The 12,500-nt window shown below is 48.8% G+C and overlaps 1 protein-coding gene across 1 annotated transcript; it reads left to right on the top strand.

Annotated features, from left to right (window-relative positions):
- Positions 1-4,237: 4,237 nt before the first annotated feature.
- On the top strand, positions 4,238-7,387 carry fzd9b (frizzled class receptor 9b). The gene has a single exon (XM_012839955.2). It carries the CDS (start codon positions 4,920-4,922, stop codon positions 6,750-6,752), a length of 1,833 nt encoding a protein of 610 aa, XP_012695409.1. The 5' UTR covers positions 4,238-4,919; the 3' UTR covers positions 6,753-7,387.
- The last annotated feature ends 5,113 nt before the right edge of the window (positions 7,388-12,500 follow it).

The following is a 12,500-nucleotide window of genomic DNA, read 5'->3' as shown; positions in this document are numbered from 1 at the left end:
GCGTGTCAGTCATTATGCTGATGAGTGGGCTTGCATACAGTATTTACATTAGTTTGTGTGTGTGTGTGTGTGTGTGCGTGTGTGTGGGTGCGTGTGCGTGTGTGTTCATGCTCACTTTATGAACATAATGGACAGTTTGTGATATGTGAGATCACATGCATGCTAGACTTGTGTGTATATTGTGTGTAAACACACACACACAAACACAGGGAGAGGGAGAGATATCATGTGTGTGTGTGTGTTTATTCTTGCGCTCCATGGCCCGTTTTGGCCCGTCACTAAAGTGTGTTGTTGGTGGCTAGTCCCTTACCTTCTCCATAGGCTCCATGTGCACAGTCACCCAGTGCCTCTCCTAGAGAAGCCGAACTGATCTTCATAGTTTAGGGACTGGTGAGAGAACTCTGGTCCCTGGACTATTTTTCTGTCTTTCTTTTCTCTTTCTCTCTCTCTCTCTCTCTCTCTCTCACACACACACACACACACACACACAAACACTATAAACACACAGTTGTCCTTCATACCATTCATGTTTTCGCACACACACAGTGATGGTAACATCTCCAGTCCAGGTTCCTCATCACTGGTCTGGCATTTCCTGCTGCTAACTGGACGCTCTCATGCCCAAAAATGTCTCTGTTTAATGGCTCGATCAGGACATTATTCGGGTGGGATTTTCTTTTTGAGGAGGGAGACAGGAATTTAACACTAAATAACCCCATAAATATTTATGCTTTATTGACAGCAACTGTCAGCGGGATTGAAACACGGCTTGGGATGTTTTCATTGCAGGGGGAGCTGAATGCCATATAACTCTGACCTCCGCGCTATGCGACCTAATAGAGCTTTCTATTCTCCGGCTTGTTTGTCCACTGCAGACAGTATTTCCTGGAGTATCCCCCTGCCAGCTCGGCTCGGCCGTGAGCGTTCCTCCAGCATGCCTTCGGTCTTCGCGTGGCATGGGTGCTATGAAGTTAATGGATTCTTAAAGTGGGCTAAAAAAAGAACTTACCCACCGACCCACTCCCTTTCCCTCCCCACTCCTCTCCATTGCATCCCAGATAGCTGTGGCATTGTTCCCATGCCTCTGTAATCCTGTGTCAGGACCCTCCTCCCCCCTTATGAAATACAGATAGCCCCCCCCCCCACACACACACACAAACACCACACACCCTACCCTCCCAGTCAGATGCCGAGGGTGAGCCGGATCCCAGCTGAGACCTAATGGGGGCTGTGGGCTTCAGCACAGGAGAGGTGCAAAAATCTCCCGTTCTTGTCTGCTGTCAGTCACCAGGGCATCTCTCCAATCACTGCCAGTGCAGGAGAAATATCTGCCTCCTTCCTCAGACCTGTCACTTCATTCAACTCATTCACTGAGTATCTCTGTCATTCATATCTGTCTGGCTATCTGGCTATCTGACTATCTATCTCACACTAATGTATACAGTTCAATCAAACACACCGAGAGGGGGGTGAGGAGAGAGACTGAGAGACAGAAAGACAGAGAGAGAATGGGATAGAAAGGTATAGTGTGTGGGGGGTGGGGGGAGTTTGTGCAGAGCTGTTTTGTCCCTGTGCAGTAGTGGTTGGACTGCTGTGATAAGGCCTGACGGGTTGAGTGCCGAGGGACGACGGCAGGGGCCATTAGACAGGGAGCGTGACCGACACACGAGACCCAGCCGCCACCCCTCACCCCTCATCCACCCCCTCCCCTCTTGCCCCTCACCCTGGCAGCAGCTGGCCCTTGAGGAGGATGACATCATAGCCTGGCCTCACGCAGGCCTGGCGGCCATTTTAGGATGGCCTGTTACATTATCGTCAAAATAGCAAAGCTTCATGTCTCTCTGAAGTGCTATTATTGTGTGTGTATGTGTGTGTGTAAATGTATGAGTGTGTATGTATGTGTGTGTGTGTGTGCGTGTGTATCCCTGTAGTCTGCAGCAACTTTTCAGCACTTCTATGTATATATAATGAAATGAGGCATGGCTCTTAAATATAGACCTAGATATGGTTACGTGTGATAACCATCTCCCATCGTTTCTGATGAGGACATCATGACGCGAGGACTGAAGGGGTGGGTGGACAGATGGGGGGGGGGGGAAGAAACCAAAGGCCTGCTCTCGTCAGGTACTGCTGCCTTTTAAACGTCTCCCCCCTTTTTCAACACACAGGGGCGCCAAGAACAGCACTCCCGCGCCGAGCCCTCAAACGGGGCTGGCCGCTGAGCGGGTGATTGGAGCTGACTTTCAGAGGCAGCGCAGCGCAGCGCAGCGCAGCGCAGCGCAGCGCACGACCCACAACCCCCCTCTGAGCAGCGATGGTATCGCGCTCCGCCGCTTCGTCTGGTATGCCTCTCCTCTCCTCTCCTCTCCCAGTGAGATGGGGATCAGATTGGAGCCGTTCCGTCAAAACTCTGAGGTAGAGCGAAAGGGACCCAGAGTGAGACAGAGAGAGAGAGGGACAGAGAGAGAGAGAGAGACAGAGTGAGAGAGAGGGAGACAGAGAGAGAGACAGAGAGAGAGAGGGAAAGAGAGAGAGAGAGAGAGAGAGAGAGAGAGGGAGAGAGACAGAGAGAGAGAGTGAGAGGCGAGGGTGAGGGCTCTTTCAGCTGATGCCAGATCTGATAGCAGGCTGCTTTACAACACCAGTCAGTTCCAATGCTTGCTGCAACTTCATGTGAGCACAACTAAGTGACAAAAACTCTGAGTGCGTGTGTGTGTGTGTGTGTGTGTGTGTGTGTGTGTGTGTGCGTGAGAGAGAGAGAGAAAGAGGGAGGGAGAGAGACAAAGGGATTTAGCGAGCACATACTCACCTATGATTGTGAGAATGGCTAACTGGAGCATGGGTGTGCCTTCTTGAGAGAGTGTCTTTGAGTGTGCCAAGCACATGCAGAGACAGCTACATGCTCTCTTGCTTGTCTTCACTCTCCAGGCACAGGTTATCAGAGGACAGAGACGGAGACCAACAGATAGCTCTCCAGACTCCACTGCTCCTATAGGCATGTCCTAATTATAAGGAAGCACAACCCCTCTTAGCCTGAGCTCAAACATCTCAAATGAGGAGATATGGCACTGGTCACTTAACCCAATTAATTTACAACAATCACAGCTGCGCCTATAAGAGAAGTGGAAAAACAGATGTGCTGACGTGTTTCACTCAAGGGGGTCTAAAATAGTTATCTAATATTAGCTGGATTTCCATCCAACTTTTTAATGCGCCATTTGACCGTTCGAATCCCAACCGGAAACGCTTGAAATTCGTTTAAAATGAATTAGTATTCGCATAAATTCGCATTTTACCAAGTGTTTTCGTTGAATTCGGCCTGAAAACCGTTTTGATGCCACAACTCCCCCCTTGATTAGGAGAGAGTCCGTTTTTAATTCGTATAACACAGCTGATGGAAACGCGCACTGACTTTGACCGTATTTTGTGTCACCGATTTTTCATGAATGCACATTAAAGATACGAATGAGTTGGATGGAAACCCAGCTACCGTGCAAGTGATGATGAGTTTAGGTCGTGATGAGATATTTATTTGTGCTGAATGAAAATATTTGTGACATTTTGTAATTTGAAAAAGCTGAAATAGTCCTGGCGGGATCAAAATTATTGCCTAGATGTTATGGTGTTGTTGGTTCCTGTGACCACTGCAGAGGCGCTTTCTGTTGTTTAGCCACTAGATGGTAACAATAGTCTCAATGTGGCTTTTTTTCGGAGCACATAGCCAATGTGCAGATGCCCGAAAGGTACCTATGGTCCCTAAAATGACGAAATTGATTCAGTCAAATATTAGTGTACAGTTAATAATAAAGTTTTAGCGGAATTCCGGACGCGCATTTACTCTGGCACTTCTTGGGACCTCGTTGGACGCATTCACGTAACTGGTTACTTACTGTTCGTGGGTGGTTGCATTCAGCAAAAACATAAATATTCTCTGCCGAAATTGATTAAATACAGAAAAATAGTTGCTGTTTTTGGAGGGAAATGCATACATTATATGGTAGGCCTACTAGTATCCAGCATGTAGAATGAAAATAATTTGAATGGGCGGTTAAATAGGGAAGCCTATTTGATATTGAGTGGTTTGCGTCAAATACATAAGTCATGAATATAAATGTAGTGTATTTGCTATGAAAAAAAACTGCCTTCTTGGGTACATGGTGGGCGGGTCGCAATTGCTGCGTCACTGACGACGACCCACCCCCGCTAGGGAGAGGACTCGTTGGGCGAAGAGGAGACAGGAGTTTAGTTCAGCCGAGCGGTCGGAGGGGGAAGACTCCAGAGGCATACTCAACGACGTTGACCACCCATTCAAGAAACTCGCAGCACGCCGCACAATGATTCTGTTGTGAGTCCCACCGCTTACATTTGCGTTACAATGCGTGTGGATATCAAATGTAGTTCACAGCTAACAGCGTGAAGAGTACAGGCGATAAATTAGCTGAGTGCCGTTATTTGTTTTTCTGCAAGTTACCACTGTTTTTAGATCGGTAAACTAGCTCTAATCACAGATTAGTTTAAAGTACTTTCGCTTTCTTTGGAAAGTTAAGCCACTGAAGAATTCCAGGATTTCACGGTAAAGCACTTGAGTTTAAGTGTCGTTTTGTCGAGTCCCGTGGGGAAGCGCGCGTTTTGAGGAGCTGCGTTGCACACACGCTTCTTTAAAATCAAGGGGAATTATTTACGGCAATAGCCTACTTGGACAGAATATTCCCCCTCAGCATCAGAGTCCTGCTGTGTGCTGCAGGCGAGTGCGTTTGGACCCAATTCCAGCGGGACGCAATGAAGGAGAGCTAGCTCTGGAGTTTACCCTCGTTGTTCGAATCCATCTCAGCACGGGACATCATATGCCGAGGCGGCTTTGGCGTCACTGCTTCATCCGCTCCTTCCCTTTGCTTTCAATGCATGTCTGAGAAGGCAGCATGTGGGGTTCCACCGCGCAGGTAGTGGTCGCTCTTTGGTGTCAGCTGGTCCTGGCCGCGTCCAGCTTGGAGATCGCCTCGTACGACCCGGAGCGGGGTCAGCCGGCCAAGTGCGAGCCCATCACCATCCCCATGTGCCAGGGCATCGGCTACAACGAGACGCGCATGCCCAACTTCATGGCGCATGAGAGCCAGCGCGAGGCAGCCATCAAATTGCAGGAGTTCGCCCCGCTGGTGGAGTACGGCTGTGACCCTCACCTTCGCTTCTTCCTCTGCTCCCTCTACGCGCCCATGTGCACCGACAAGGTGTCGGCGTCCATTCCCGCCTGCCGGCCCATGTGTGAGCAGGCCCGCCAGCGCTGCTCGCCCATCATGGAGAAGTTCCACTACTCCTGGCCCGACTCGCTGGACTGCTCGCGCCTGCCCACCCGCAACGACCCGCAGGCGCTCTGCATGGAGGCCCCCGAGAACGACACCAAGGTGGAGGGCAAGAAGGGAGAGGGCATGCTTCCCGTGCCACCCAGGCAGCGTCCGCCAGGCGGAGGTGCCGGAGGTGGAGGCTCCGGTGGCGGGGTAGGGGGCCGAGCCCCTGGCGGCCTGGGCTCGTGCCAAAACCCGGAGAAGTTCCAGTTCGTGGAGAAGAGTGGCTCGTGCGCGCCGCGCTGCTCGCCGGCGGTGGATGTGTTCTGGTCGCGGCGCGACAAGGACTTTGCCTTCGTGTGGATGGCTGTTTGGTCGACGCTCTGCTTCGTCTCCACGGCCTTCACCGTGCTCACCTTCCTCCTGGAGCCGCACCGCTTCCAATACCCCGAGAGGCCCATCATCTTCCTCTCCATGTGCTACAACGTCTACTCCGTGGCCTTCATCATTCGCTCGGTGGCTGGCGCCGAGAACATCGCCTGCGACCGCGAGAACGGCGAGCTCTACATCATCCAGGAGGGGCTGGAGAGCACCGGCTGCACCATCGTCTTCCTCATCCTCTACTACTTCGGCATGGCCAGCTCCATCTGGTGGGTGATCCTCACGCTCACCTGGTTCCTGGCCGCCGGCAAGAAGTGGGGCCACGAGGCCATCGAGGCACACAGCTCCTACTTCCACATGGCAGCCTGGGGCCTGCCAGCGCTCAAGACCATCGTCATCCTCACCATGAGGAAGGTGGCGGGCGATGAGCTGACAGGGCTGTGCTATGTGGGCAGCATGGACGTCGGGGCACTGACGGGCTTCGTGCTGGTGCCGCTCTCCTTCTACCTGGTGGCAGGCACCACCTTCCTGCTGTCGGGCTTCGTGGCACTGTTCCACATCCGCCGGGTGATGAAGACGGAGGGCACCAACACCGCCAAGCTGGAGAAGCTGATGGTGAAGATCGGCGTCTACTCCATCCTCTACACCGTGCCCGCCACCTGTGTCATCGTCTGCTACTTCTACGAGCGCCTCAACGTGGACTACTGGGCCTTCCGCGGCCTGGAGTCCAAGTGCATGGCGCTCCCCGGCCGCCGCAGCGATGACTGCTCCCTGGCCGAGTCTGTGCCCACCGTCGGCGTGTTCATGCTGAAGATCTTCATGTCCCTGGTGGTGGGCATCACAAGCGGCGTGTGGGTGTGGAGCTCCAAGACTCTGCAGACCTGGCAGGGGCTGTGCAGCAGGAAGCTGGCCGACAGGACTAGCAGAAAGCCCTGCGGAGGGGTGTCTGGGGGCCTGGTGGGGATTGGCGGAGGAGGTGGTGTAGGTGCCGTGCCCAGCTGCAACGGCACGCACTGCCACTATAAGTCACCTGCAGTGGTGCTACACATGTCCAAGACTGACCCTTACCTAGATGGACCCGCTCATGTTTAAAAGGCGAGCTAGTTATGTGTGTGTGAGAGAGAAAGTGTGTGTGTGCTTGAGGGGTGTTGCGTGTGTGCTTGTGTTGTGTGTCTGAACGCACAAAGCTGCAAAGGGAGACTGACCCCAGCTGAAAGGGACAGTTTGGGAGCAGATTGTGGGTGATTTGCCCCCTCCCAAGACATTTTTAAGTGAAGTTCTCACTGATGTTGGCACTATATGTGTTTTAACTGGGCATTGAGAGATGGTCGTTTGGCAGACTCTGGGAAAAGACTGGACAAGATCAAGGGAAACTTATAGTAAACATGCAAAAGAAGAAATTCAGATACAAAAACGACAAAAAACACTTTCAGATATGCAGGTTTCTTAAAATACTTATTTGCAAAGCAAGGTTACCTTGCATGGATTTTTGAAAACAAGAACTTGTACTCTTTTTTTAAACTCTATAAAACACTTAAGTATGTGTAAATGTAAGATATATTATCGTTATTTATTGTACATATTTAATTTCTGTTCGTTTTGGTTTGTCAGATGGTTGAATTATATTCACAGTTGTGTAAAAACTGAGAGCCAATGAAAGGGAAGTGCCTTTACAAATGAAATGTTCTAGGAAAAAAGATAATAAATGCGTTATATATTTTCAACTATGTCATGCTTGTCCGTGCTTCATTGTCGTGCGTGATTGAAGACTGTTTTGAGCGCCATTTCCGGAGTCATGACCATTGCTCATGCAGATTATTAGCTATTAGATAAAATAAGGAGCGCGGACGATATCGCCACGTGTGAAAACAATCTGCCCGCCTGAATTTAAAAATACCTTATTGGCTTATTTGTGCAAAGGCTGTCATGAGAGTGCTATGTTAAAACATGTGGCTGAGTTATCAGTTTGCACCACGGCAATATTAGGCCTCCCGCTCGGCTTCTTTCTATGTGTGTGTGTGTGTGTGCGTATGAGTGTGTATACTTCTGCCCCTTTGAATCAACGATAAAAGCTTATCATGCAAGAATGCCAAACGTCACTAGTAAAAGAGACGTGTGTAAAGGTGTCTATGAGAAAACGGTGACTAGTCTTTTGTACGTTTGTCTTTAGCATGCCGTGCCCAAATGCCGGTCAATGTAGCCAGCACTTGCGTTAAAGTGGCGCAAACAGAAGTCATCTATTGATGTGGAGTCCATTGACGTCTCACTGGAATTCCACGGGAAGGATTTTCTATTACCCTAATCGCCTGTTATCTGAATCGAATCAGTCTCTTTCTCCCAGTGAATGGCAGCCAGCCTGTTCACAAACCACTTTTAAAAATAAACATCTCTTTCAGTGCGCTGCGAACTGGGGAGAAACATAAAGTTACACATTTTATAGGATAAGGCCTTAACGTATCTAATATAGCCAGATGAAACCGGCTGCGTCAAAGCAATGCAAATATTTAGGGCGAAGTGGTTAAGTTAGCAGCTAAAAGCTTGTCCTGTTTCATATGCAAATCGTGGACATGAAAGCCTCATTCAGCCACAGCTCTCAATAGATTCGCCATGAATAGCCCTGGTGCAAACAGATGCGTAAAGCCTGCTCCCGTGCCCCCGTTGGCTCCCCACTCGTCTTTGGGCATGAGAGAAGAGACGTCACTACACATTTATGTTTAGGGAGGCTAAATCATGGCCCTCACTAGTTGGGTCTAACGCCCCCATGGATAAAAAATGGACCCCAGAGTGTCTGTTCATCGTTAATTTTTAGAGTAACAAGTATTGCACATACAACCAGGGTCGTGCACAGTAAATCTAATTAAGATTTGTATTGATATGATCTACTGAGATAAATGCTATGCATTTATTAATAGTAGTTTCATTTTTTCTGTGCGTTTAGCCCTATTTATGTTCTATTAATTCTTGCCGCCTGCATTGAGGAATTTTTTTTATGTCCAACCAACGATCGAGAGACTGATGAATTGAAAATCATTTGCGTTATAATGACTGGCAGTAGGATAGTTTGTTGTTTAAAACAATGTCAATGACCTGATTAAAGTGAAATACAGAGGAGACAAGAAGGCAAAGTAAATGGTGGTGATATGTTAGGTGGCCCCCAGAGTCCCTAAAAACGCCCCTGAACATGATGCGACTGTTATGTTCTTGATACCCCGAGCACTCTCAGTTCCCGTGGTTTCTCCTGAGACTTTCCTGAGCAAGACCTCAAAGAGAATATCTAAAACGTGCGACAGAGCAGGCACCGAAGTAATACCGCTAGCATCGCCACCCTTAAATTGTCCGAGTCAGACGTTTCATTAAGGAGACGACTAAAGCCCTTCTGGTACGCCCTTTGTGTGTCGGTCCAGCAGGCTATGGCCTCCCTCCTCTGCGGCGCTTTGATCTCGCCTAGCCATGCAAATAACGCCAGTTTTTTTGCCATGCTTGATCCGGAGACTCGACTGGGTTTGAATAGCACGCTGCCGGAATCATCACAGATGAGATGCAGCATGTTTTTCCCCCCTTCTTTTTTGTGGTGTATAATAGTACTGGGTTCCAGGTTTTTCTTACACGGACACTGGGTCTAGCTAATCTCTGAATACTGTGATTAGAGTGCAGGGAGTCAGTGCTTGATCGTATTTGTAATCGGGGATTAGCAGGTCGGTGGTGTATGGCCACAATGTTATCCGTGGCGTGGAGGACACCTTGGGAGCGAGGTCAAGTCCCTCCTCTCCCCAGGGCTACTCTGGCACATCATCAGTCAAGTGGAAAACATTGGCCGAATAAATTACAGGGTAATTTTGTTCCGTGTCACTGTCCACGTTGCTACGCAAAGGGCAGCGATGCCATGGAAAAGACGCGATGGTGGTGGCGGTGTTGTGTTTCACCTTCCCGGCCGAGATGTCATGACTTCACCAGGAGTCGCTAGTCGTTTGACGCGAGGGGCACAGGGAGACCATACCTCTGGTTTAACTGCAGTTAACAATAACATCATTTCAGTCAACGTGAATTCATCAAAAGTGGTTTTAGACCTAGAACCTGCGCAGTTGAAGTTGTCAAGTGAGTGAATTAAGTCAATAATTATGGACCTCATTAAGTAAATATACTGCGCCATTAATAATACTAAATAGCGAAAATGGTAATTGTCACGTCAACGTAATTTTTAAAAGCTATGTGTATCTTAATGCTTTAGTTTAATCTGCTCGTAAAACAGTGGTGGATTGAGATTTTCAGGGATGCTGGAAAGAATTAGCCTGGTATAGCCAGACTCAATACTGGGAGCCAGGCGACGAAAAGGATTGCTCTGTACAGGAGAAATGTAACACAATCTTCATTCCAAGCCATACACTACAACTAAACAACATTTTTGAACTCAAGTCAAATTACAAAAAAAGATAATTTAGGTTGGTGTAGCTTTCCAAAACATTACTGCCACACACACTTCTTTGCTGAAAGAAGAGCTGGCTATACAATCTGGTTCATGCTAAGATAGCTCATGCTTGGTACACTCAGAAGGCGCACTCATGCTCTGGTTTGCCATTCCCACAATCATAGATCAATCTGTGCTTACTGACCACCCCCTCCCTCCCTCTCTCTCTGCAGTAGGGTTCTACTGTATCAGCATGTGGGCCAAAACCCAGATCCAAACCCATTTATCAGGCGTTATGTTCCTCCCCCACTGCAGACTCCAATATGATGGACAGTACCACACAAATTTGTGATCCACATGTCAATATTTCCTCTGCCATTGCCCGAGTGATATTTTGCAAACAATGCTGTAAACCTCTGGGTTTGAATTCCCCCCAGTTGTAATTTAGAGGCTGTAGGAATGTTTGTTCTCGTATTGGGTTCGTGTGTTTGGACTGGTCTTGTTCTGGGGCCATGTTCTGGCCCGGGTCATTGTCTCCTCTCCCTGCTATTGTCTGGGCTCTGGCAGGGAGAGCTGAGATCTCGCCGTGAAAAAACGCAGGCTACATTTAACCATCAAAAAAAAAATCCCACTGTTTTTGTTGGAGACCGGGAATGGGAGGCTCTGGTGTTTAGGAGAGAGGGAGGCTCTGTCTGTCTGTGTGTGTGTGTGTGTGTGTGTGTGTGTGTGTGTGTGTGTGTGTGTGTGTGTGTGTGTGTGTGTGTGTGTGTGTGTGTGTGTGTGCTCATGGGTAGGCCAATGGGTAAAACGCGGATGTACACTTCAGATAGAGAGAGGGAAATAATGTAAATATTTATGCGTAATATTTATGAACACACTAAAACAAGAGAGTGTGAATTTGTGTGTGTGTGTTTGTGTTTGTGTGCATATGTATGTGTGTGTGTTTGTGTGTTTATGTGTGACACAGGTGCAGAAAGAAAAGGGAAGCAAGTAAACAGTTGTGTCAGTGACAGAGGGAGCATGGAGAGAGTGTGTGTGTGTGAGAGAGAGAGTGTATGTGTGTGTGTGTGTGTGCGTGTGTGTGTGTATGTGAGTGCGAGAGAGATGGAGAGTGAGGATAGCATACAGTCATGGGTGTAAATAGACTCCCTCATGTCTCTTGACTCTCTCATCGGTTTCCTACCCAAACCCCCACACCACAACCAGCTCAGGAAATGTTCTACTCAACTCCCCAAGGCTTTCCAACACCCCTCCCCAATCATGCGCCCTACAGGTCTATCGGAAGGCCCACCCCCCACCCCAGCCTCAAACACAGCCAAGGACACATCTTACTCAACTCCCCTGATAAGATAGTGTATGAGTGTGTATGAGTGTGTATATGTGCGTAAGTGTGTGTGTGTCCCTGTGTTGCGAGGGTAATGGCCAGCAGGACAACAGATGTTGTTGAAATGTTTGTTCTGTGCTAGAAAGTTTATTTAAATAGATAAAACTGTCAGTGGTGGCTGCACAGCGGACGGCCATGCTGATGTTTGTGACTAGTGTGATGGGGTGGGAAGTGTTGATTACTACTAAAGAGACGGGAGTTTCACAGGGATCACAGGGACGCTGGATCTGAGCGAGACAAGCAAACTAACACCCATTCGTTCATACACACGCACACACACACACACACACACACACACACACACTCACACACAGGTAAATCAAGCCTCTTCCCTGTCATTCAGAAACAGTCTCTTGAGATGTGTGTTTGGACAGGCACAGTTCAGGTAACCACAATAGAATGTTGTTGTTTTTTAATCAAATATATTTCGATTATACATATTGAAAACATTTCAAGTTGAATGGGAAATGTCCTGTCGCCGTTGTGTGCATTCAGCGTAGTCTGTGATCTGGGTGTGTGAAAACAGAGACACTTCACACTCCTGCCTTGAGTCTGATTACAGGGGAGTATTATGGGATGGACCCCCTCTCCCGCTTTAAGCATTGCCCATGGCCAACACCCTTGACCACTGAGTCCCACACTCCCCCGTTGGAGAAAGAGTGAAAGAGGGACAATGAGAGGAACAGAGAGTGAGAGAGATGTGGAGTGGGAGCGTTGAGAGAGAAAAAGAGAGAAGTGAGAGAAGAGGGAGGACGAGAGAAAGAGAGAGGGGGAGAAAGAATAAAGCATCCCTCGTTACTGTGATCCCCACCCCCCTGAGTGCTATTCCCTTCCTGGCTCTTTTTGATGTGTAAATGAGACCACTGAAAAGCTGCAGGCCCCAAAGAGATGCTTTCCATGAAAATGCGCTAGTTTGAGTTCACACACCACTCACATGGCTCCCCCCTCCCCAACACACACACACACACACACACACACACACACTTCCCCACCCCCCTTTCGCTCACCCACACAGACACACACACTTATGCATACATCATGTGACACTAAC

This window comes from Clupea harengus, chromosome 9, assembly GCF_900700415.2.
Source record: "Clupea harengus chromosome 9, Ch_v2.0.2, whole genome shotgun sequence".
NCBI classification, from domain to species: Eukaryota; Metazoa; Chordata; class Actinopteri; order Clupeiformes; family Clupeidae; genus Clupea; species Clupea harengus.
Note: the sequence above shows the minus strand (reverse complement) of the source record. Positions and strands in the feature narration are given on the sequence as shown.

What these genes read in the sequence shown, in the direction of transcription:
- fzd9b (XM_012839955.2), top strand. Translation starts at nt 4,920, where the DNA reads ATGTGGGGTTCCACCGCGCAGGTAGTGGTCGCTCTTTGGTGTCAGCTG.